Source organism: Myotis brandtii, unplaced genomic scaffold (assembly GCF_000412655.1).
Source record: "Myotis brandtii unplaced genomic scaffold, ASM41265v1 scaffold630, whole genome shotgun sequence".
Classification (NCBI taxonomy): Eukaryota; Metazoa; Chordata; class Mammalia; order Chiroptera; family Vespertilionidae; genus Myotis; species Myotis brandtii.
This window is the reverse complement of record NW_005370412.1, coordinates 1,697,425-1,725,366: the sequence shown is the minus strand read 5'-3', so window position 1 is coordinate 1,725,366 and position 27,942 is coordinate 1,697,425. Positions and strand designations below refer to the sequence as shown.

At 38.0% G+C, this 27,942-nt stretch overlaps 1 protein-coding gene across 1 annotated transcript in view; it reads right to left on the bottom strand.

Annotated features, from left to right (window-relative positions):
* The window catches only part of ACBD6 (acyl-CoA binding domain containing 6), a 134,474-nt gene that overhangs the window by 56,785 nt on the left and 49,747 nt on the right, over positions 1 to 27,942 (bottom strand). Inside the window, exons 5-6 of the mRNA XM_005880231.2 lie at positions 14,984 to 15,089; positions 4,200 to 4,289 (exon numbers count right to left, since the gene is read on the bottom strand). Coding sequence (XP_005880293.1) covers positions 4,200 to 4,289; positions 14,984 to 15,089 — 196 coding nt within the window. The remainder of the gene's footprint in view (positions 1 to 4,199; positions 4,290 to 14,983; positions 15,090 to 27,942) is intronic.

Sequence of the window (27,942 nt, the reverse complement as noted above, 5' to 3'; positions counted from 1 at the left end):
GGGTGCCTGGCCAGCCTGGGTGAGGGGCTAATGGCTGTTTTCAGGCTGGTCAAGCCCCCCCCCAGTGGGGACCCTCACTCCATGGAGGTTTGGCCAGTCTGGGTGAGGGGCTGATGGCTGTTTTCAGGCTGGCCACACCCCCTTTAGGGTGGGGGGGGTCCACTGGGGTGCCTGGCCAGTCTGGGTGAGGGCCTGAGGGCCATTTTAAGGCTGGCCAAGCCCCCTGGTGACGGAAGCTCCCAGCCTCTCCTTTTTTTCTTTTATTCTGGGATTTATTTACCGTCTATAATTGAAACTTTGTTGCCTTCAGTGGAGCTCAGAGCCGGGTTCTGCTCACTCCAGCTCCGTGGCCACGGCTGGCTGAAAGCAGGTATCTGGGGTTTATTTATCTTCTATAATTGAAACTTTGTTGCCTGCATTGGCTCAGAGCCGGCCGGGAAGCTTGGCTTCCTCCATCACTGGAGCAACCAAGCCTCCTGCTCGCTTCAGCTCCGTGGCTGCCGGCCACCATCTTGGTTGGGTTCATTTGCATATAGTCGCTCTGATTGGCTGGTGGGCGTGGCTTAAGGAGTAGCGAATATACGGTCAATTTGCATGTTTGTCTTTTATTAGATTAGATAATTGACATATAACATTATATTAGTTTCAGGTGTACAACATAATGATATTTGTATATATTACGAAATAATCACTACAATAAATCTAGTTAACATCTCATGTTTTGAAATCTTTTACAACACACAGATGGTCACCAAGATATTCACAGAGAGGCTGTGTTGCTCTATGCCATTATACTAACCATAAGTTTATCTAATCTAATAATAGACAAACATCGTAATTGACCATACCTCCGCTACGCTTCCCATTGGCTAATCAGCAGGATATGCAAATTAACCAACCAAGAATGGCGGCTGGCAGCCACGCATCTGAAGCGAGCAGGAGGCTTGCTTGCTCCAGTGATGGAGGAAGCCAAGGTTCCCCGCCTGCCGTGGCCCGGCTCTGAGCTCTGAAAGTAACAGCTCCAAAAGCAACAAAGTTTCAATTATAGAAGCTAAACAAACCCCAGATACCTGCTTTCAGCAAGCCCTGGCCTCAGAGCTGGAGCGGCAACAAAGTTTCAATTATAGAAGGTAAATAAATCCCAGAATAAAAAAAGAAAAAAAGGAGAGGCTGGGAGTTTCCGTTGTCGGCTTGGCCAACCTGAAAACAGCCCTCAGCCCCTCATCCAGACTGGACAGGCATCCCAGTGGGGACCCCCACCCTGAAGGGGGTGTGACCAGCCTGCAAACAGCCATCAGCCCCTCACCCAGGCTGGCCAGGCACCCAAGCGAGACCCCCACTCTGATCCGGGACACCCTTCAGGGCAAACCAGCCGGCCCCCACCCATGCACCAGGTCTCTATCCTATATAGTAAAAGGGTAATATGCAAACTGACCTTTACAGCAGAAAGACTGGGAATGACTAGTCACTATGACACACACTGACCACCAGGGGGCAGACACTCAATGCAGGAGCTGCCCTCTGGTGGTCAGTGAGCTCCCACATGGAGGAGCTCTGCTCAGCCACAAGCCAGGCTGATGGCTGCCAGTACAGCGGTGGTGGTGGGAGCCTCTCCCGCCTCCTCAGCAGCGCTAAGGATGTCCAACTGCAGCTTAGGTCTGCTCCCCGCTGGCAAGTGGACATCCCCCGAGGGCTGCCTGGCTGCCATAGGGATGTCTGATTGCCAGCTTAGGCCCAATCCCCCAGAGGAACAGGCCTAAGCCAGCAGGTTGTCATCCCCTGTGGGGTCCCAGACTGCGAGAGGGCACAGGCCAGGCTGAGGGACCCCCCCAAGTGCACAAATTTTTGTGCACCAGGCCTCTAGTGTAATTTATAAATCACAGAGTACTTAAATGTTTCAGTACCACTCAAACAAAATAACTTCCTTTTGAATTTCCTAACACCCAGTGCATAGTGTAGACACCTCATGACCAATGCTCCTACTCCTCCCTCTATCCTGCTTATTTCCTTAATGTTACTTTACAGTAAATCTGAGAAAACGTAGCAAGAAGTCTTCAACATTCAAATACTTTTTAATGTGCTTTGAGTAGCTTCAGTCTTTCTCCAAGGCTTGAAAGATCAAAGTTACTCAAGAGGTCTGCGGGTGTATGTGTGTGTATTTAACTTCTGTCTTAATCTCAAATGTGGTTAAGAACTTAGCTTCCAGAGTTGAACTAAAAATCAATACCAAGAAATGGAAAAGACAATGTTCACAATATTGCCAGATAAAAATTGAAATCTATAAAGGATCTTTCTTAGAAATAAAATTAAAAGTTCCAATTCCATCAGAATATAGAAACTGCAGGGCAATAAAGTATATGAGATATACTGAAGGGTAAAAGTGACAGGAAAACACAGAGAAGACTGTGACATATCTCTAACTATTACTCGGTTTCAGGCAAATAGTAAAAATTAGTCTTCAGATAGTTGATAACATCAGCCTGTCTCAGGTGGTTAGTAACCAAGATCTGTGGTCAAGCAAGTATTTCTAATAAAATTGATTTTCTTTTTTGGCAGCCAGTAGGCCAGTCAATAATAATGTCGTTTAAGAAAGACTGAGTCATGAGAGAGATGAACCTTTACTTCCATTTATTGTGTTTGTATTATCTATATTTTCAAAATTACAAGGGGAAAAAGCTATTCAGAGAGTTAATTTCCAAAAGTCCCCCATGACTTGGAAGCATGTTAGCAACCAAAAATGACAAAAGCAGAACATTCCCTAACTGAAACTAGGTCATATGACTTAGGATTGTCAATAACAAAGGAAAATCAAAACTAGGATCAATATAAAGTGGTCATGTGAATACAAAGAGAAAAAAAGAAAACATTGGCCAGGTATATAGTCCTAACTGATCCATTCTAAAAACCTACATGAAACTTTTACGTTACATTAAAATTGATATTCAGTAAAGAATGTTCTATAAAGCCACATAAGGTAGTTTTTGGCTTGTCTGCCTTATATTACCCAAACAAATCGAATACAGGAAACCCACAAGCAAAAACCTCAGGCTCTGCCTAACTTGGGGACATTTCCCTCCAAATACTCTGAAGAAATTAAAAATACTAAGTCAAAAGGTAAATGCACCACTATCCTCATTTTGTAGCGTTATTTACAATAGCTAAGATACGGAAGCAACCCAAGTGTCTATCAACAGACGGTTGGATAAAGAAAATGTGGTACATGTATACAATGGAATATTACTCAGCCATAAAAAAGAATGACATCTTGCCATTTGCAACAATACGGATGGACCTTACAGGGTATTGTGCTAAGTGAAATAAGTCAGACAGAGGAAGACAAAATACCATATAATTTCATTTATAAGTGGAACCTAAAGAATAAAATAAATGAACAAACAAAACAGAACAAACTGAAGGTTGCCAGATGGGAGGGAGGTGTGGGGATGGGTGAAAAAGGTAAAGGGAGTAAGAAGTTACAAAATAGTCACAGGATGCAAAGTATAGCATAGGGAAAATAGTCAATAATATTGTAATTAGCACCTATGGTGCCAGGTGGGAAGTAGAGTTATCAGGAAGATCACTTCATAAATTATATACTTGTTTTAACCACTATGCTGTACATCTGAAACAAATATAAAATATTGAATGTCAACTGTAATTGAAAAACGAAAATAATTTTAAAAATATACCCTAACAATCCAAACCAAATAAAAGACATGAGTGCACCAATTATTTATTTCTTTTGTTTTTTTAAAACTTAGTGATAGTGGTGTTGCTTGGGGGAAGAAGCAAGGGTTTGAAAGATGATTTCACAGTTCACAGAAAAATAAAGCAAAAATACCAGGAAAAATTCTGAACAAGTAGGGAAGGAATATATCCTAAAAGATATGAAAACATATTTTGAAGCTATAATACTTTAAAAAGCACAGCATAAGTACATGAACAGAAAAACAGAGCAATGGTACTGAACAGCCCAGAAATACACTGACAGGATGTAGGTAGTGACTGTTTAATGGGCACAAGGTTTCCTTTTGGGTGATGAAAATGTGGAATAAGAGAGTAGTGATGGTTTTATAACACTGTTAAATTAACTAATGCCACTGAACTGTACACTGTACAATAGTTAATGATAAATTTTATGTTAAGTGGATTTGACCTCGATTTTTTAAACAAGCTCCCCCTTCATCAATCACTCTTACCTGAGAGTTAATATCAGCTCTGTATTGTAGCAAGACTGTGACTAGTTCCTTATGTCCTCGATCACATGCCCAATGGAGTAGAGCTCTGCCCTAAAACACAGAAAAAGAGAAATAAATTTGTTAATACAGCTATGAGGCCATATAAAAAATATGTTTTAAGAAAGACAAAGTAATAAGTAAAACTGGGTTAATTATTCTAAGAATGATGATATAAAATGCTCTGTGGGAAAAGCAGTAATCTTTTTGGAATCAACGGGCAATCCTGAGTTGTACTTCTAGCCCAATGACTTATGTCAGCCTGATCAATTTCCTCCCTATAGAATGAAAATAAGGGTAATATTTGTTGAATGAGTGAGCTGCAAGATAATTCTTTGAAAATTTTAAAGTACTACTTTATAAATGTAAGATAGTTTTCTTAAATTATCACATTCACCACTTCTGGTGAAAGAAGTCTATTGGATAAAAAAATGAGTACTAAAACGTAGGCAGAAAATATAATCTAAGTGTAGTATATCTAAATATGCTAGTTTATTCCTTAAAATCTAAGAAAATTTAATCAGTTTGAAAGTAAGCATTTCCTCTTAATAGTCCAAATTTACACTCTTAAATATCTCAAAAACACTAGTATTGTTTACTTGGTTCTCTAGCTTCAAACGTTGACTGTGAAACTCACTTGTAAAAGAGAACAGATGATTAACTGTTAGGAGAGAAAGTATAAAACACTACTTTAACTGTTGTCTACCAAAGACTCAGGGTTACTACCAATGTGTTAATTCTATTCTGCACCATCAGAAAATCTTGGTTTAGTTAATGAAAGAAGCTACTTGGTCCAATGAATAAACAAAACCCCAACAACTAAGGGCTTCTTGGAAGCAGTGAGTGATGTATGGCTTAACACTACCCTCTGAGGGTGGTAGTGATGTTGTCATTTTTAAGAACTGGAATGTGTTTCCACATTAAGTTGAAATCCCTGCTTTATGTCATTTTAGAAAAGATTTAAGTGGGACAAAGTGGGATAAAGATGGCTTTAAAGGAAAAAGCACCTTTCAAGAAAGCTTTTCTAAACCCACTTACTCTCTTTATCTTCCAGCACCTATTCAAGCACCTATTAGTTCAACTAATTAAACTAGGATCCATTCTTGAAAAAACAACAAAAAAATAAAGACAACTTCTTCTCTACAAATTGTTCTTTGCCTTTTCTTTCTTTTGCTCAACTTATTTTTATTTACCTGTCAATATGTTTTCCAATAGGCTTACTCAAAATCCAAACAGGAAGGGAAGCAGAAAATTAAAACATATGGGCAAATCACTCAAAATTTGTTGTAGCAGTAAAACTATTTTGTTCAGAGCCCACTGAGAATTTTTTTAAATGGAGACAATTCTGCAAGCCAAGTAAAAAAATGTTCTGTTAAGTAGAGAACAGTTTCCTATGTTAAAATTTCTGTAACTCTAATGACCTGCTGTTAGCAAGGCACTAATTTCAAAACTCTCCGTATGAATAATTAGATACCCTAATAAGACTCTCAGAACAAATACCAATATAGAAAATACCCTTTAGTTCAATGTAATTGTTTTACAGCTTTTACATTAAAAGAATCATATAAAATTTCAAAGTCTCTATCATATTTAGTTCTAACTTTAAGTGTACATTTTATGGCTATTAAGTTAAACTATTAACAAGAATTACTACATAGTTAAAATGATGTGTGATACACTTTCACAGGGCACCTACCACAACTACCTACCAGTTAAGTAAGAAAACATAATATTAATATATCTAGTACTTTTACCACAAGATAATTTCTACTCTCCACTAGGTTCCTAATTTCTCCTTAGAATTAACCCAGTAGGGTTACATCGATTAATAATAAAATACAAGTCCTTAGCTGTTCCGATGGAAAGCAGACAAGCAACACATTTTACTGTTAATGGGAGTTATATTTTAAATTTCCCATATGTGGTGCCAAAAATTTACTTTAGGGGGAACACCTATGACTGGACCTCAGTAGTGATATCCACTCTGGATATATTTTCCAGCAGGGTGGCACTGTACAGCAATGTTTTAAGGAGGATGATGTGCTCTCAGACACTTACACTATGCTTTTTAACACATTGCTTGACCTGCAATGTAATTAATTTTGGTAACACATTATTTTAATGGTACACTAATTAACCTTGAATTGGAATGAATTCTGACAATGACTTTTTGTAGAAGTGTTGAAGATTATCTACATTAAGACTACTAATGATTAATATTTTTATGCAGTATTAAGAAGCTCAAAAACAAGAACCGGATCAAATATACTTGTAAATAAGCATAGATAAAATAACCAGGCTTTGGAATTTTTGCTTTAAAAATGTTTTGTATTTAAATGAACAAAGACTAGCACAGCCAGGTGTCTGAATGGGATGACACTTATTCAAATAATAAGTTCCCATAAACATGCTCTAATTTAAGATTATCAGTTCAAATAATAAGATAAGCAATAATCTGCAGAGATACCATCCTCATAGCCATTTATGACAAAATCAGAAACTCAACACCCATGGTTTCTTTCCCTTTTCTCAAGAAAAACATGAATTAGGTGCACAATAAAGTTCTGTTTAAAGACTTTATCCACATTTATGAAGCATTTCACCTATTTTTATATATAACGTTTATCTTCTATGAATGATATAATCTCTTACAAATTTTCAAGTTAAATTTATTTTTACTGCTACCACAAAAACAATTTACTGCTACTACAAAAAGAACAATTCTTTGTATCTAGTTTTAACAACTCTTCTGCAAAAAAGCATCCCAGAAGTATTCAGGAGATAAGGGAGGAAGGCCATTTTTAAAAGGAACCTTTGTTAGGACACCAGAAGACCACACAAGCACTGTTTGGAGCGCGCTGGATAAATTCTGGAATTCAAATATAGTAAAACCCGGGGAGGGTGGTGGCAGGGAGTTCTCATTTATTAACCAAGCAAAGGTACTAATACTGTCCTACCTCAGACAGATGAATGACTCTAAAGTGCTTCAAAAGTGCAGGGTGGCAGCTAACCTATTAAGTGGTATTACTTTCACATCTTCTGGAAAATACTGAGTGGGTTTTAATATTTTAAATGCTTCTTTGATATCCTTAGTTACTTGTCCTCAAACCACGTAATTTTTAAAAAATTACATTTTCTTTGGGATATCACAAATTAAATGAAGAGACTGTATTATAAAACAAGTCTTGATGCTTTTATGGTATTTGGAGAATAGATACAAAGCATGTACACCATACATACAGTAGACAAAAACATGTTTAAATTTATAAGACGTGTCACCTTGCCACTGTATCAAAGATGGTATAATAGAGTACTGTCTAATTAGCAAATGAAATACTGCAAACTGGTCAACTTGAAAAACTGAATTTCAATGTACAATTGTAGTAGAGATTGACTTTAGTACCAATAACATGTAATGACTCTGTGTCCTCTACCCCATGCCTAACTTCTCCCCTTTTCTGCTGCTACTGTATATAAGTTGCTACAGTGAGAACTCCAACCTAAACCACCATAATGTTAGTGATGTAAGAGTGAAGGAATAAGCAAGGGAGATATGACTTCATCCTATGTAAGATAAGTAATAACAGCAAAAATAAGTTGCCATGAAAACAGCTCAGATGTCCATTATAAAACAACAGATAAATTACAATATATTCCTATGATGGAATATTACTCAGCAATATAAAGGAAGTACTGATCTATACAACAATATGGATGAATCCCAAAAATATTATGATAAATAAAAGTAGACTCATAAAAAAAAGTACATTAGAATTCCATTTATATAAAGTTTGAGAAGAGCAGAACCAATCTATAGTAGGACAATTATCAGAACAGCTGTTACCTTTGAGGAATAAGGAGATAGAACCACCTGGGAAAGAGCATGAGGGAATTTTCTGGGGTGACACTAAGGGTCTTATCTTGATGGGAGTTTCAGTTAAACAAGTACATGCATTTGTCAAAAATAATGGAATGTACACTTAAGAATTGTGCATTTCATCGTATATAAATGTTATCTTTAAAGAAAAACTAAATACTGAACTCTAATTAATGATATGTATGCAGAAGCATTTAGAACAGTGGTTCTCAACCTTCCTAATGCTGTGACCCTTTAATACAGTTCCTCATGTTGTGGTGACCCCCAATTTCATTGTTACAAATTGAACATAATTAAAGCATAGTGATTAATCACAAAAACAATATGTAATTATATATGTGTTTTCCAATGGTCTTAGGCGACCCCTGTGAAAGGGTCGTTTGACCCCCAAAGGGGTCGCGACCCACAGGTTGAGAACCGCTGATTTAGAAGGAAGTATACTGTCTGCAAAATACTCTGATAAAAATGCAGCAAAATATGATTGATGGCTGAATAGCGAGATAGGTAAATATTGATAAAACAAGCACATTAGTGGTAGAATCTAGGTAGTAGGAATATAGACATTCACTGTAAAATTCTTTCAACTTTTCTGTATGTTTAAAATGTTTCATAATTAAGTGTTAGATATGTGCCAGATTTAAAACAAAGCGAGAAAAGAAAGAAATGGAGTCAAGAGAAAGATGATTTCCCTCAAAATATTTGAAAGGATCAATAAACATATATGGAAAATGGTATAACAATTATACCTTCAAAAGGATAGAAAGGAAAGAATTTAACTAAAAAAATAGCTCAATAAAGGGGATATTGGGGGTGCATTAGATAAGAATCTACGGAAAGCCAATGAATTGTATGAATGCTTTTGGGGGAACCAATGGTAGCTAGCATTGAAATACTGTAATCTATTTTGTTCAAGTGTTGGTATATTGCTACATTGATCCTAAAAATTTAAATTAATGTAAAGATTTAAAATATTACTTAAATATAATCAATAAGCATGCATTTAATGTATAGTCTCTATGGTACTGATCTGAGAAATAATGTGCGTGACAAGAATTATGCAGATGTAATTTGTATCTGATGACTGATAATAAATATTCTGCTCACATCACACATACTTTACAAATTATTTAAATAATTCGTTACTCTTAAAAGAAATATATTTTTGAAAAACTGTAAATATTTGGCTCGATGATACAAACTGAATCACCATTAAAAAATTATTAGGCTTTCAGATATACTTTTCTACATTTCTTTTCATATTGCCTACCTCAATTTCCACATATTTCTGCAAATGGTTAAAAAATGTAATAAAAGTTACAATTTAAATAAGAAATGAGTACACATAGCACCATGATGCTATAAGCTCAGACCTTAAACATTTGATATGAGGATAGCTTCCCGAATAAATATAACTACAAAACTTTTTCCACTATATATCATATACACAATCTCCTAATTACTGTATCAGTAGGCAACACCATGTAACTTTCTCAAATTAGAAGTATATGCCCTACTCTAGTAGTTATAATTACAACCTGAATAAATAGAAGATATATATCAGGAACTATACTTATGCATAATAAAATAACTTAATTATGAAATATTAATATTTTATTTAAAAGGCAACTTACATATGTTCATGTGCTATAATAGTTACAGATCCAAATATGCATTTCAGGCAATGTAATAATTGTGCTTATTTCAAATATGTGGGAATGCAAATGTAGCATATTTCATGACTATAATTAAATTTATTTATGTGCTCATAGCAAATTTTAAGTGTAATAATTTTTAGTCATCTAAGGGCAAGACTAAAATTGAGTTGAATCTGCTGGATAAACACTTTAAATACAGTCCTACACCATCCCAAAAAATCTTAGGCAATCAGTAGTGAAATATCTCAAGTTCATATATCACATAGATAAACACACAGAATGGGATGTCCTCTCAAAAATGTAATTGTTCCCCAACCTATTATAGAGAAATGCCATTTTTCTGATAAAGGGGTTAAAAGTATTTAGTTAGCAACTTAACTTTGAAGTTATATACTTTTAGTCCACCACCAACGCTTACCAAGTTGCTGTTTTATTTGCTAGAGCTTTAAATATCATTAAGCAGTATCATTTATCTTATTTAGGACGTTAAGTTTAATTCTCATTTTAAGCTCTCATCTCCCTCATGTTCTTAAATTAATTCATACAAATCCCTGATTAATAATAGAAGGGCTTGCCATCAGTATTCAAAGCCCAGCCTGTGCTGTCATGGCTGAGAGGGCAGAAATCTGCTTGGAGCAATGAGAGAACCCAACTGAATTCTTGGCGTCTCAGTCTATGAATGTGTAAGCACTTCATCGAATGTTCTGGCAGGCTGGGGTAAAGGTAGCTGCATGGGTAACAAACTGGAAAACCTGGGAAGCTACTATATCAAAGTAACTGAATGATACAGAAGCAATACATTTACAAGTTTTCCTTTTATTTTCACCAAAAAAGGGTGTTATTAGTGTAAGCTGTTTGTGTTCTAAACATTTATGTTATCCCTTTCACTGCTGTCCAATAATCTCTGCAAAGGTCACGTGTGAATCTGATTTTCAGTACTATTTTTACATTTATCCAAACCCAGAGAATGTACAACACCAAGAATCAACCCTGAGGTAAACTAGGAACTTGGGTGGTTCTGATATCTCAATGTAGGTTCATACTTGGAAAAAAAAAAGAAAAGAAAAATTACCATTCTGATGAGTGATATTAATAAAGGAGGAGGCTCTACATGTGTGGGGTATGGAGGTACGTGGGAAATCTTTGTACCTTCCTCTCGATTTTATTGTAAACCTAAAACTGCTCTAAAAAATTAAGTTAAAAAAAAAGAGGTGAGTGGCTTCTTCATTCATCTCTTCATTATAGTCTCATTCTTTATTCATATTATTCATTAAGAATAATCAAGGTAACTAAAATTTATTGAGTGCTTACTATTTATGTGTCAGATACTATTTACCTGCTTTATATATATTAACTCATTTAACCCTCAGACACAGGTGCTATTATTATTACCATTTTACACATTAGGAAACTAAATCACAGAAAAACTAAATCACAGAAAGGACATACAGCTAGAAAGTAACAGCGCTAAGACTTGAACCTATGTAGTCCAGCTCATCACCATTATATTATACTGCTTCTAGTTATTCATTCTTTCAATCATCCATTAATTCATCTTTTTTTAAAGTTTTATTCCTTGTTCCCTCCTAACTTTTATTTTATTTTTGTTAATCTTCACCTGAGGATATTTTTCCATTGACTTTTAGAGGGAGGGAGGGAGGAAGGGGGAGAGATAGTCAGTGGGGGAGGAAGGCGGAGGGAAAGGGAGGAAGAGAAAGATACAGAAACATAAATGTGAGAGAAACACATCAATTGGTTGCCTCCTGCAAACACTCCAACCAGGGCCAGGGATCAAACCTGCAACCTAGGCATGTGCCCTTGACTGAAATCGAACCCAAGACTCTTAGGTGCATTGCGCCACCGGCCAGGGCAATTCATCTTTTTTTTTTTTTTGAGCATTTGGAATATGCCAAAACTCTAATGGAAACATTTTCAACAAGGAAGATCTCAAAACATTTACTTTCTCAGGCAGTTATTGAAGGAAATACTGCATCAAAGCCAGGAAATGAATAAGGGAGGGAGATCATCAAAACAGGAAAATAAACAGTAAGAGATGAAGACCTAGGATCAGAAAACAGAAGAATCCAGAAGAAAGGGGAAGAGAATTCCCAGGACAGGATGACATCTATGCAACAGGTCCGGAGAGTAGCCAGTCTGCATTATAGATGAAGAAGGAAAGAGGTTTTCAGAAGGAACATTGCTAAAAAATATATGGGATTGAATACCTAATGTGTTTGTACAGAGAAGACCTCTGTTGGGCAATCTGAGGAAAAAATTAATGGCAGAAACATAGAAAATATAAAAACAAAGAAAAGAGGCAATTATTAACCTTGAGTAAAACAAAATGTTGTCCCCGGTATGCAGACTGTATTTTTCATAACTATATAATTTTTCATTCTCTTCCCACCCTCGCCTTTCTTTTCTATAATCAAAGCAGACTTCCTACCATTACTGCCCTGGGACTTGCCCTTGTAACTTGTTTTGGCCAAAGGACTCTGAGTAGATGTGACACATGCCTCATCCAAGCAAAATCTTTAAATGTATTTGTGGATATGGTCTTTCTGCCTTTAGTTTCTGCCCCTATCTATTGAGATTGGATCTCAGAATGAGAAAATACACAAAATCAAGATGAACTGATCCCAAACAAGGCTAGCAGAACCCAGCAGAGCCTCAAGTGACCCCAAAACCCTTTTGAAATATGAGAGAGAGAAAAAAAGAAATGTTTTTGTTAGCCAATGAAATTTGGGGTTGTTTTTGCTACAGCAAAAGCTAACACATATAGTACAATCCATAGCTCAACAATGGACAATATTTATGTAGTCATAATATAACTAATTATATTACACTAGAGGCCTGGTGCACAAAAATTCGTACACTCCGGGAGGTCCCTCAGTCTGAGACCCCTCGGGGGATGTCCACCTGCCGGCTTAGGCCCGCTCCCAGGGGGACCGGGCCTAAGCTGGCAGTCATAGACATCCCTCTGGCAGCCTGGGAGTCCTTGGGGGATGTCCACCTGCCGGCTTAGGCCCGCTCCCCAGGAGATCGGGCCTAAGCTGGCAGTCAAGCATCCCTCTGGCAGCCCGGGAGCCCCTGGCAGTGGGGAGCAGGCCTAAGCCACAGTCAGACATCCTTAGCACTGCCGAGGAGATGGGAGAGGCTACCACCACTACTGCTGTGCTTGCAGCCGTCAGCCTGGCTTATGGCTGAGCAGAGCTCGCCCTGTGGGAGCACACTGATGACCAGGGGCAAGCTCCTGTGTTGAGCAGTGCGTGTCATAGTGACCAGTCGTTCCTGGGTTGTTCCGCTGTTAGGGTCAATTTGCATATTACCCCTTTATTATATAGGATTATGTAGGTAAACTGCAAAAGAAACAACTAAAAGAATGGAAAATTTTTGCCTCAAGGGAGCTAGAATCAAATGTGAGAAGGATGCAGGTAAGGGAGTACTTTTTTGTTTTAAGACATAATTTGATATAATTTGAACTATTCACATGTATTAATTTTATAAAAAATCTTAACTCAGGAGCACAAAAATAAGAAAAGACAATAAAATCAAGGGAAATAATCATGCCTGATTCCCTAAGAAAAAGTATTCTGATCCTGAAAGGCAAAGACCCTTAGCTGGAATCATGACCTAGTTTTATTATTTCACAATCTGGCATCTACTTTTCTCTAGCTACATTTTTCTTGATGGTTTGTTTCAATACTTAGGAGAAAACAAACAGTATTACTGGTTCCCCTTTACTATAGAATTACAGCCTTACATTTTCAGTTCTAGATGTCATTGACAATATGTTACAGGAAAGATGTTGCCTAAAGTGAGATAATACCGAGTGGGACAAAAGTAGGTTTACAGTTGTTCATATGGAAAATAATAATTAATAAAGAATAAACTCTGTTTTGCATAATCACAAAGGGCTATCCTATACAGAGAGCTCTCAATTAATACATAAGTTGATCATTTATCTACTCTACACATCATCTATGACCACTGCATGCCCTTTTCCTAACAATTGCCACCTGCTGGTCATTTCAATCAGCTTTCACTGTATTACCAAAGAATGAGAAAAATAATTAAAAGTGAATTAAAGTCTGCATCTTTTTTAAAAACTAAAATTCAGGGACAATTTAAGCTCAATAAATAGTATTATTCACAAAACAAATAAACTTAAGAAATAATATATTTTACAAAATATATTTAAATAGTGGGCCCACATTTAAATGATTGGATTTACCAAAATTCTGAGTTTTCTAGAAATATACTTATTGAGTAAAGGACAATATACCATTTAAGATATAATGATAGAGAACACTAAAGCTACTTATAATATTTCTTTATATATATATATTTTTTTTTATTGATTTTAGAAAGGAGCAAGAGAGAGAGACAGACAGAAACATCAATGAGAGTCATTGATTGGCCGCCTCCTAAACACCCCACACCAGGGATCGAGCACGCAATCTGCATGTGCCCCGACTGAGAATTGAACCCTGACCTCTATGTTCATAGGTTGACGCTCAACCACTGAGCCACGCCAGCTGGGCTAAATATTTTTATACTAGAGGCCTGATGCATGAAATTCATACAAGAGTAGGCCTTCCTTCCCCCGGCTGCTGGCACCGGCTTCCCTCTGGCACCCAGGACCCAGGCTTCCCTCCGGCCGCCGGCAGGCACCCAGGACTGGCTGGGGCTTCCCTCCAGCTGCCAGCAGGCACCCCGGACCCAAGCTTTCCTCCAGCTGCCGGCAGGCACCCAGGACCCGCTGGGGCTTCCCTCCAGCTGCCGACAGGCACCCCGGACCCAAGCTTTCCTCCAGCTGCCAGCAGGCACCCAGGACCCAGGGCTTCCCTCACAGCCCCAGCTTCATCCAGAAGGTCGTCCAGAAGGATGTCCGGCTGAATTAGCACATTATGTTTTTATTATTATAGATTTCCTATAGATCCTACTTATGTTAACTGTCTCTCCCTTTATCATAAACAAATATGAATTATTTGAGTGCAAGTTTCACATAGTAGCTTCTGTGCCATGACAGAAATATGATGGCTAGATACACAGGAAGTATCTTCACTGGCTGACACCATCTCATTTAGATATTCTGACATTCTCTTAACCATACTGTTCTTTGAATTGTAGTTCACAGGCCTGCCATTTAGAAAAAAGCACTGGGGCAGAACAAGAAAGCATAAGAATATAATTACAGGGCATGTTTTTCATACCTCTTCATCTTTCATATTCACATCCACATTTTTTGATTTGATGACTTTGGATATATGGTCAATGTTGTTTTCTCTGCAGTAATCAAATATGTTTTTGTCTTCTTCCCTAATGAGAGTAAAAATAAAAAGTCACATATTTTTAATACAACCTGATTGCTGCTGACAAACATTAATAAAATCTGTTTTTATAAAGGATTTTACATGAACAATAATGGATTTTCAATAAGACATAATACATCCAACCTCTGAAAAAGACGAAAGTTCTTATCTATCTACACTAATAAAAGATAAACATACAAATTGACTGTACCTTTTGCTATGCCTTAAGCCATGCCCACCAGCCAATCAGAGCAACTATATGCAAATTAACCCAACCAAGATGGCGGCTGGCAGCCACGAAGCTGGAGCAAGCAGGAGGCTTGGTTGCCCCAATGATGGAGGAAGCCAAGCTTCCCGCTTGCCACAGCGGGCTCTGAGCTCCACTCAAAGCAACCAAGTTTCAATTATAGAAGGTAAATAAACCCCAGATACCTGCTTTCAGCCCGCTGTGGCCATGGAGCTGAAGCGAGCAGGAGGCTTCCCTCCCACCTGCCCTGGCCCGCTCTGAGCTCCTCTCAAGGCTACAAAGTTTCAATTAGAGAAGGTAAATAAATCCCAGAATAAAAAGAAAAAAAAAGAAAAAAAGGAGAGGCTGGGAGCTTCCGTCGCCGGGGGGCTTGGTCAGCCTGAAAATGGCCCTCAGCCCCTCACCCAGACTGGCCAGGCACCCCAGAAGGACCCCCACCCTAAAGGGCCTGAAGGGGGTGTGACCAGCCTGCAAACAGCCATCAGCCCCTCACCCAGGCTGGACAGGAACCCCAGTGGGAACCCCCACCCTGAAGGGGGTGTGACCAGCCTGCAAACAGCCATCAGCCCCTCACCCAGGCTGGACAGGAACCCCAGTGGGAACCCCCACCCTGAAGGGGGTGTGACCAGCCTGCAAACAGCCATCAGCCCCTCACCCAGGCTGGCCAGGCACCCCAGCGGGACCCCCACCCTGATCCAGGACACCCTTCAGGGCAAACCAGCCGGCCCCCACCCATGCACCAGGCCTCTATCCTATATAATAAAAGGGTAATATGCAAACTGACCCTAACAGCAGAATGACTGGGAATGACTGGTCACTATGACACACACTGACCACCAGGGGGCAGACGCTCATGCAGGAGCTGGCCCCTGGTGGTCTGTGCGCTCCCACAGGGGGAGCTCTGCTCAGCCACAAGCCAGGCTGACAGCTGCCAGTACAGAGGTGGTGGTGGGAGCCTCTCCAGCTTCCTCAGCAGCGCTAAGGATGTCCGATTGCAGCTTAGGCCTGCTCCCCGCTGGCAAGTGGACATCCCCCGAGGGCTCCCGGGCTGCCAGAGGGATGTCTGACTGCCAGCTCGGGCCCAATCCCCCAAGGAGTGGGCCTAAGCCAGCAGGTGGACATCCTCCGAGGGGTCCCAGACTGCAAGAGGGCATAGGTCGGGCTGAGGGACACCCCCCGAGTGCACAAATTTTTGTGCACTGGGCCTCTAGTATATATATAAAACCCTAAGCAACCGGTCAACCGTTCGACAGGTCACTATGATGTGCACTGACCACCAAGGGGCAGACGCTCAACGCAGGAGCTGCCCCCTCATGGTCAGTGCACTCCCACAGTGGGAATGATGCTCAGCGAGCTTACCAAGTGCCAGTAGCAGCAGGTGCAGCGGGGCCCGGATGAGTGGGAGCAGCGCAGCGCCCTGCCTGGGCTTGGGCTCCTCCCTGGTCGCCTGCCACTTCATGCACTACTACATCCCCTGAGGGGTCCCAGATTGCAAGAGGGCGCAGGCCATGCTGAGTGACCCCACCGGTGCATGAATCCATGCACCAGGCCTCTAGTCAACTATAATTGTAAGGAAATGCTTCACTGCTTTAACAAGTCACACCAGCACAATAACATAACAACTTCAGTAGATTATCTCAGTGCTCTTTTCCTCCCCCAGTTACTTTCACACACTGACAGGCACATACTTCCTTTGTCTCAGAATTTTCCATTGTAGCAGTGAGATAAGAAGCACTGTAATGTCTATACAGAGGCATCAAAAGATCAGAATACAGCTTACTGCTTGTCTTAAGGAACAATAGAATGACAAGTTGATTGTTACTCAAATTTTATACACACACACATACACACACACACACACACACAAGTAATTTTCTTAAGGGAAAGATAATTAGAGCATCACAAAATTCAGAAATCCTACGTGAGATAATAGAAACAAAGACTGGGAACAAAATCTGAGAAGCATACTAGGTACCCAACACCATTCTAAGTACATGTACTTAGAATTAATGTACACTTATCCAATAACTTCAGAAAGAACAAGGAGAGATTACATGATCCTCCAAATGGCATCGAATTTACCAAAGGTAGAACAAGAGAGCTAGAACTCACTCAGATCAATTGATTTTATATATAGTACATTTTTCTATTATATCTAGCTACATCTCGACTAGTCAACTGTAATCTATTCTACACACAAAAGCAGTTCCTAACATGAGGTCTTTGAGTTCTCTAAAACAGGATACAGAACTATCTATGTAAATGCATGTGCATTTTTCTGAATGTGTGTGTTGTGTGTTTCTGTGTGTGCGTGTGGGGGGGGGTTGTTGAGGGGAAGGTAGCTTCAATGAGATTCTCAAAAGGATAAATCCTTTGGAATATTAAAATGAAACTGTTTCCTATGTGGACTGCATTTTCTGGTCAGGCTTAAAAAATGCAATTTGAGCTCTAAAAACTAGTGTTTTATAATCTCAAGACCGTGCTTCCATTCATCAGAAATTAAGGCATCTAGCCATAGGAGTCCTCCTATTTTAAAAGCCAATTTAAATACTTCATACCCTATAAAAAATATTTTCAGTCAGAGGTAATTACATTAAAATACACTACTTTGGCCTTATTCATCTAAGTTTTCCTTATGCATTTGATGTATTCAGTTGAGCACTTACTACATGCAAGGTACTGGGCAAGATTCTGTTGGTAATAAGTAACAAGGATAAGCAAAAAGCTTTGCATTCAATATATGCACAGTAGAGTTGGGATGATATTATCGATGCACCAGTAACATAGGGTATAACTGGATCTTTAGAAAGGCCTAAAAAAGTACAGAGGAGAAACAGTCTGCCTCAAGCTGGAGAAAATGAGGTACATGTGCAGGAAGAAATCATGTTTAAAAGCAAAACAGAGGTGAGCAAAAGTAGGTTTATAGTTGCTCATATGGAAAATAACACAACAATTAATAAATAATCCAAGAATACACTTGTGTTTCACATATTCACAACTGCAAACCTACTTTTATGGTCTCTTGAAAATGTCCATTTTGTAGAAGAGAAAAATGCTTTTCTAGATTACCTACTCTGAAATTAGAGAAGTCTGAGGCTAAAACCCCAGAAAGGAGAAGTCTGATTTTAAAAATTAAGGTTGCAAATAGTACCACTTCAGCTATATTTAGCTACAACCAAAAAACACAGTTTCTATGAAAACATGTATTCAGAATACCAACTTGGTAATAATAGGGACCTATTTTCCTCCAGTACAGTAACAGAGACCCCTCTAATTCAAGAGGCAGCAACTTCAACTGTGAGAGAAAGAGCTGTGTCATTTTAAGTCATCATATAAAATATACTACTTACCAATTGTTTTGAATTTGAAAATAATGGGGAGTTGATGGTGGGGCACAGAAAGGAAAGTAAGGAGGACCCTTGGGATGTCAGTTACTCATACCCAATAACATGGAAGGGCTAGTCATAGATAAGAAAACCTTCTGCGTGGTCTCTTTTCCTGAATCTCAAATGTGCATGTACACCTATGTCTTAAACAGTGTACAAGAGTAAATATAGTACAAACATATTCAAACTTTTATTTTGCTTAATATATTGTCAATGTTCCTTATGTGCATCAAATATTCTGATTTGGTATAAGAGTTTTTAGAGGGCAGAGGCAGTTTTTCATCTGAATACCTGCTTATTGTCTGTACTTTTTCATTGCTAAATATGTCAGGCACATAGAAGTATTTAGAAAATACTTCAGGGTAGAGTATACAATGTAAATTAAATATCAAGAAGAAATTCAATAAAATCACCAACAATATGATACAAAGTTGAATGACTAATATTAAAAAAATTAAGTGATAATGCTTGGGCTTAGTTGTTGAGTAGTTCTCTATCCTCACTCCAAGTCTGACTTATCTTGCCAGCAACCAAGCTGTCAATACAATGTCACCACCTAGTGGCCAAAATGGAGAAACATCGGGAGCACTATCTTTCCATATCTCCTTTCTTGCCCCTAACAATATTATGTACAATATACAAATCAAATTCTCTCTTTCCCCTCTACATTTCCCTGTCAATAGTCTCCCAGAGGCAAACTCCCCTCTGGATCCATACTTAAAGGAAACATGTGCAAGTGATTCCAACCATTACCAAATACAGGAGAGCCTTAATACATGTTAGTGCCCTTTTACATGTTCTCAACTTATCTTCCTTTCTCTTATGATTCTTACCCAGTTATCGTTCTCCCTCTTTCCTCAATATAAGAGGTAAAATTATCATATCTGTTCTTTATGGATGAGTATGAGCTATATTTGTGACTACTTTCAAGGATATAGTCCCTCCCCACATTATTCCTAGCACAAGACAGAATGTCTCTCTTTAGATTACTCCCAATTTCCCGAAAATGACAGAAAATATATTTGTATATTTGAAGGAAAAAAATCACCGGCTCTCTTTGAAAAATAAAGGCACACCCTTATGAGAAAGAGGGATGGTGTTTAAGTATGGTCATCTTTCATCTACCACAGGAAGACTAGAACCTTGCCCATTCCTAGATATGCCATGTACCACTTTCTACAAAGACTGCATTTCCCTATCAAAAGAATATTTCAAATACTGTAGTCAAGTTTCATGGCAGGCAACCCACAGGTTGAGAACCGCTGTTCTAGGAAGTAAACCCAAAAGACTGTACTAAGAATTAGCAAACTACTATTAATTAAACTTGTTACTCTTTTGCATGAAAATACTGTTTAACATACTAGGAACGGTTTGTACTGCTTCAGGATATAAAGTCTTCCATGGTACCAAATAAAGGGACAATTTGGGTAAAACTTTGGTGTTGGGAAGCCCTCTATAACTAACATTAGAGGATTAAAGAAGTGAAATGAACAAAACAAAAAGCGGACTTGATGTTAAACCCTGTCTCATTCTAATAGAAATATTCATCTGTTAAACTATGTATTTTTAAAAACTTAGCTCACTGACACATTTTCAATAAAAATTACCTTATGTTTAATAATTATTTAACAAAATTTATTTGTATATCAACTGCATAGAAATAATTGTAACTCAAATGAGAAAAAAAGTTAATGCTTTAAAGCTTTGGGGTAACAAAAATTTAAATTTTTTTTAAAGACTAACTCATATACATATTTTTGTTGCAGAGAATTATGAGTGTGATAAGGTTACACAAAATATATTACTTTGAAATAAAATTATGTGGGAGAAGTAGAAAAATGATGTAAAATTTCTGTTAAAGAACTTGTTCATGTATTTTTAAGTCAAGATCAGAATTTTATTTAATTAAACTTTATTTTGAGACCATTGAAGATTCGCATGCAGTTGTAAGAAAGAATAGATCTTTTGGACCATTTTTCCAGTTTCTCTCAATGGTAGCATGTTCTTGTATTTTTTTTTTTTTAAAAAAGGATATCATTACAGCACTTAGATTCCTTTGGATATATCTAAAAAATGATGTTTATTTTACATTTTCATTATTTACAAAATGCCAGAGATTATGCCCTTGAAAATTATTTAAGTTTTTAAGTAATTTTTTTAGATATCTTAAAAAATGTAAAAGAGAACATAGTCTTTCAAAATTATCTTAGGGACTACATCAGCAAGAAGGTTTTTTGAGTACCACATCTCTAACCCAATATTTTAGAAAGCAGAAGAGGCCCAAAGCAAGGAGCAGGCTAATCAAGGATGATCAAAGAAAGCTGTATAAGAGACTTGACATGACAGCCTAGCTTTGAAGGATGAGATGACAACGCAGGTGAGTAACTGAAGGATTCCGAAGAAAAGAAAGGAAAGTATCACCAAAATGAAGTGTTCAGGGGAACCTCAAGCACTTGGTTATGGTCGGGTATTGGGAGATAAGGTTAGAGGGATATGCTGAACATAGATCCCAAAGAGCCTTGGCACACTCACTGCATACAAGGTAAGAAACTAATGTAGGTAATGAGTTAGCAGGAGAACAAAATAGTTATTCACCTTCTAAAACCTGGAATAAAGGGAAACAAAATTGCCCTCTTAAAGTTAAACTAAACTAAATAAGCTACTAATGAGAGGAAAAAGGAATGTTTCCCAGGTAGACTTGAAGAGCTACTTGATTCAGACATCTAAAAAAACAAAGAGACAACTAAGGGGGGAAAAGTTAGTGATGCCAATTTAAACACAGACCAAAAGAAACAATCTAAGGAAAAGAGCATTCTGAAGTATTTCTCTGCTGGGAGACGGTTTGCTCAGGAGGCCTCATTAGAACCTTGGTGAAGCTGATGTGTAAGGCTTATCTGGGAGGAGCAAAAGAGATAAAGTCAATTCCTAACTCAGGGATTAAACAGTAGTCATAGCTGTCATATTTAGCACATGAAAAGTCCCAATTTTTAATTAACATTTAATTCAAATTTTAGATGTTAATTTCACCTTTGTAAAACATTCAATCTTACCAAAGACCATAAATGAGAGCCTATACTATGATCCCCAGGTAAAACTTGCAAATAGGACAGTATTCTTTCTGAAATACCTTGATCCTAAGTCCTGAAGGAGGCAAAACACTTGAGCAGTAACTATGTTCAAGAAGCCTAGAATTCAGACCAAGGCATTTAAGAAACTGTTTTTTTGTTGTTCTTAAAATCCTGGATAACAAATAGTCACTTAGAAATTGTTCTTAAGTTGCCAGATTTCATTGATTCTAAAATACATTTTTTTAAATTTTAATGTTTCTGGTAGATCTTACAATGTGTGACATCTTATAATTGATTAGTGGCTTTTAAAAAATGGTGTTCTAAAACCAATGGTGCTTTAGAGTCAAAGAAGTAATAGGATAGGTTCAAACTACACAGTGCCAAATGGACAAGTGAACTATGACTGAAAGAATTCATATAGGGTATACTGAATCACAATCCTCCAACTCAGAATGCTTGCTACTAGATCTGCAATTAGGATCAGTTATGGGAAATAACCAGTTAGTTCCTGCCCTCCTGCTACATGACATGGCAACATCTTCTTTCACCAAGTAATAACTATTTTCAGACTGCGATATATAAGCAGTGTACCCAAAGGACTAGAAAACTCGAAAAGCCTCAAATACAAAGTTCTGTTTATTATTTTATTTATATTGTTAATCTGTAATTAACATATTTTTCTCAAGCAAGCAATGACAAAAGGAAGATCAATGTATACTTCTTGTAAATAACACATTATACTAGAAAAGTTATTTAGCCATGATTTATAAACACACCAGTTACCGAAAATAAATTTTCACCTCTTAAAATCTGCTTAACTCTAAAAAAGTTGGTTGAAAATTTCTGATACTTTTAATGCCTATAAGAAAAAACAGTTCAATTCTGATCAATTCTTGCAAAACCAGTGGCCACATCTATAGAAAAATCTATAGAATCCCTTGACTAACAGGCTCTGCAGAGCTGAGTTATATTCTCAACCATTAAGGTAAGTCTAAAATCAATAGAAACAATTAATCCAAAGAAAACATCATCATCATCATCAGTACACTGATAAATGAAAGACTATAGTCTCTAATTTTACCAGTAAAGCACATTTTTAAAAACACTAAGTAGAATAGATTTAATTCAAAATTTAAACTGAAGATATTTAGTACATTAATATAATAACAACTGTCAAATTCAATTTCATCAGTTGGAGATTACAACTGTAGCAGTTAAGAGCAGAGTTACAACCACGTGACCTTGGGCAAGTAACCTAACTTCTCTGAGTCTCAGTTTCCTCATCTATAAAATACAGATACAGTGGGGCCTTGACTTATGAGTGTCCCGACTAACGAGTTTTTCGAGATACGAGCCGTCTCTCGGCTGATTTTTTGCTTTGAGTTGCGAGCTAAAATTCGGGTTACGAGCCAGCTTCAGATACCCCACCGCTAGTTGGCGCAGCGAACGTCACAGTGAACGCCACAACATCAGCCCAGCATCACGTGTCTCATTCGTTCACTTTATGATTTGACATACGAGTAATTGGAGTCACGAGCTCCGTCACGGAACGAATTAAACTCGTAAGTCAAGGCCCCACTGTACAGTATTAATAATACCTACATCTCATAGGATCATTCTGGTTACTAGCTTACAAGAAGTAGTCAATAAATGTTAGCAATTTTACCAAAAGTTTTTAGCATATACTGTAAGCTGGGGTTATGTATCATATATCCTTATATAACACTATCAATCAATTCATCTAACAAAGATTAATTTGACCTTCAAGGAAATAAAAATAAGCCAATGTAGTTGGAGTAGAGTGAACAAAGAGGTGGTGCAGAGGGGAAAATTGGCATTAGATGAAGATGATGAGGGCCCTGTAAGACATGCTAAGGATTTAAAATTTTATCCTAAGTGCTATAGGAAATCATTAAAAGGTTTTAAGCGGGAGAGTGATATGATGAGATCTGAGTTATAAATCCGGGGAAGAGACAGCACAGGAAGAGAGAAATCCAGTTTCAAACCGTTCTGTAGTGTCCTGGCCAAGAGACGATGATTGTTTAAGAGTAGTGATGATCATGCAAAGGGCATGATAGTGGCAGTAATAAAAAGTAGAAGAATGTGGATTATTTTTGAACCTGAAGAAACAGAATTTCTAATATGTTAGGGGATGAGAGAGTAGAACAATATAACAAAGACTTAGAAACAACATACCCGTAGTATACACATCTTGATATGTGTACACACACATACATACACTAAATTATGTAAACAAGTCTAAGTGCTTAGTATTTCACAGGTACCACTTATAGAAGAAGAAGAAAAATATTAGAAGAAAGGGTAGACAGAAAAGAGAGAACAAAGTAGAGAAAAGGAAAAGGGGGAAGAAAAAAGAAAGGAGAGAGGAAGAGTTTCAGTTGTTGAGTGATTCTCTTGCTCAGAAAAGGCTGTTGATCTGCAAACAGGTAGATTTGCCTATATGCTTGGTTGACACCATGACACTGAGGACACAGGAGCTAAATAAAGCGCATAAGAAAAGGGTGAATATGAGAGCCAGGAGACTTTTACAACAGTTACTGTTTATGTCAAGACCCATTTGTCTCAAGGGACCCATTTTCACATAATCTATAATTATCTCTTCGCTTTAATCGCCTTGTCATTCCTGAGGCTCTCATGGGCACTGGAAGAGGAAAAGCTCATTAACTAAACCTTTTCTCCTCTCTCCAGCCACCCATGGCTTTTAATTGCTTGGTGTGTTATTATCTAGGAGTGCAACTGGGATCATTTTCATAAGAAAGGGAGGTAGAGAGGAGGAAGGGAGCCATGAGTCCCTGAGGTATGCACCACAGACAAACCTTTGCTTTCTCAATTATTTATGCCAGCTGAGGTTTTACAGGCTGAATAAATCCATAACTCAAGTTCATTCTAAGCAGTCAGATTCTCAAGGGGGAGTTTTCCACTTGCCTATCCACACTTGTGTAGTCCTCAAAGAATAACCAGAATGTAACAAGACATATGTCATCCAATTTATCACCTATCACCAAAGTCTTAACACAATGTTGGTCATGGGCAACACAGTGAAATAGGGAAGGATTTCACTATTACCAGCCAAACAGATGAAAGGAAGCAAGATAATCTTTTTGGTGCTAAGGGCAGTAGTGTTAATGGGACAGTGGTATCCCAGAGTGACTTAACTTATTGGAAGCATAAAAATCCAAATTTTCAATTAAAAAAATACTATTGAAGCCTAAGAATCTTATAGATTTGTTAAAAACAGAAAGAAAACCCCACAAAGAGATTGCTATAAGGCTCTGAATAAATAACTACATGGAATTTTATACCATTTCATTTTATAAGTCACTTACAATAAAATAATATTCATTGTAGCTTTTTCTCCAATCATACTCTTTTAGAGTACAATATTATATAAGTGACAGGCTTTTATACTACTTTTATTCAGTTCGTATTTTCACCAAAAATTATAAAATTAAAGCATAAAATAATCACATTCATTTTTGTTTTTAATACTTATATCCTCCATTTTATAATCAGAACTAAAGAGCAGCCAATGAAGAGGTATTTCTAAAATATTTTCAAAATCCATTATTGTTTAAAATTTTTAACTTTATAAGTCAATAATGAAAGAATCTCTTTAAAATTCTACAGGCTTTTGTGTCTGACCACAGCAGTGACCTCTGGTATTTTCTGCCAAAACAGTTCATTTGTCTCACAGAACAACTAATCAATTCTAGAGCCCATCAATCATTTTAGCTGTATACTGCTCTGGTCTTGCTTAGAGAAGGTCCAGATGGCTGCCTGTTTAAGTGGGATTAATAAAATTCTGATAGATTACATAGCATCAAACTACAAAATATAACAGGGAAGATCAACTCTTATTGCAGGGTGAGATGGATATTTACAGGCTTCATGTATTGTATTTTTAATTCTTGTTCTAATTCTAGATAAAACTTTATGTGCCAACTTCTAGATAAAACCTTCCATGTATACAACTCACCCAAGTGTTTATTAAGTCACTATATGTAGTACAGAACCAACTGACTCTTTGCAAAATCCTAAGCTTATTTACCAGAGCTTTTTCTGCCAGTCCTCAGTATAAATGAAACACAACAGATCTCAAGACTAGAGTAACTGTGAGGGACAAGATTTCTGACTCTCTTGCTTCTATAGTTCCAAACACAAATCTAATAGCATTGACTCTCCCTTCCCTGTTTTCCAATTTCTTCTGTAAAAGCAAACAACCTGTGCCACATTCTATAACCAGACTGACATGTGATTCTTAGCTCCTACATAAGTCGTATGTCCTGGGTGTTAACTGTGGAGACTCTGAGTAACAATACTATTAAAGCTAACAGTGACATAGTAACTTATTTTGTGCCAGATACTGTTCTAGGATGCCTGTATGTGTGTATTCCTATAATCCACATAAGTACTACATGAGAAAGGTACTGTAGTTATTTACCCTCACTTTACAGATAACTTGTCCAAGGTCACAGAACTAATAAGTGGTGGAACCAACATTTGAATGCTGGCAGTTTGGCTCCGTAATTTTTTTACTTCATTAGCCTCATACTATATACCCTCCGTTATACTACAGAACCATTAACTAGCTTCAGGAGGAACTGGGTCAGGGCTCTGAATGTTAACAGAGATTTGTACCTATGAAATTATATTATCACTTTCTCTGACAGAATGGAAATAAAGGCCAGAACCAAAACAGGCAGGAACAAGCTCAGAATTGGCCCCAGTGGTCCATGGCTCAAAAACATTTACAATAAAACTCAAGTGGGCCCTTAACTTATCAGCTACAGTGCACATTCGTCAGGAAAGCTGCCAGGACAATGGAGCCCTAAGAAATGGGTTTATTAGAAACTGGTTTTCCTAATCTTTAATAATGTGAAAAAATGTAGAGGTTTATATAGTTAAGACCTTCGAAATACATTTTTAATGTTCTTTTAAAAAATAATGGTTCTGTAGAGGAAAACTTTTCCTTCCCTTCAAGTTTAACATTTTAACCATTTCTAAAACTCTAGATCCTACTGTCACTTTCACCTTGGTTGAACATAACACTACCAAGACTGCAATTAACTTCAGTTAAAAAACCACGTTCTCTCGGCAAAAAAACAACACCAGCTACTATATTTCACCAAAACACAAGCAATACTTGATTACATAAAAGCTAACAATACCCTGTTTCCAATGTTGCAACTATAGTCTTATACTTAACACATTGCAGACAGATCACGAGAATTCTTGCTTCATATTACACAGTGTTTTACAAAGTATCATACTTTAAAAAGATAATAGCTTGTAAGAACATGTAATAAATAACTTCAAAATGCAATGGGTTTTTAATTTTAAAGCGTGCCTTTAACGTTTATGTAAAACATTTTTTGTAGTCGTTCAATAGAAACTTATTTGGCCACTGGGTAAAGCTAGCAATAAAACTACTGGTCTGCAATGTGTTTTAAGAAACAATAAGGATTACATCTGGTCCTTCACTGGAGTAACCCAACATTTCAATGTAGAATAATTTTTATTGTGATCTAGTTTGTTATGCTGGAATTATGTTCAATTATAAAATGAATTCTCTAATATAAGAAAATCAGTAGTTGCTGTAATTTCTGATGTGCTATCTATATACTAGTATATAAAACCTTAATATGCAAACAGACTGAACAGCGGAACAACCAAACAACCAGTCGCTATGACGTATGCTGACCACCAGGGCGCGTGCGCAGAACATGGGGGCATCAGCTGCGGTAGGATGGTGAAGCAGGTGAGTGGGGGCACTAGATCAAGGCGGGGCACTGGTTGCTGTCATCGGGGTGAGCCTCTGGTGGTTACTGAAAATTCTTTGCTCCCTCATGCTTGTACCTGCTGCTGGTGCTGGCCCCACTCGCACCCGCTGTGGGCACTGGAGCCGCTGCTCGCACCCACTGCGGGTGCCCAGTGCCGGCCCCAATCACCCCCCAGGGCTTCTCCACCACCCCTTGCTCCTGAGGGGCGATCAAGGCCAACAGCCGCCTCTTGCACCTGCTGCCGGCAACGGCCCTGCTCGCACCCGCTGCCGGTGCCACAGCTTGCACCCGCTGCCAGTGCTGGCCTCACTCGCACCTGCTGCTGGTGCTGGCCCCAATCGCTCAGTATCAGTGGGTG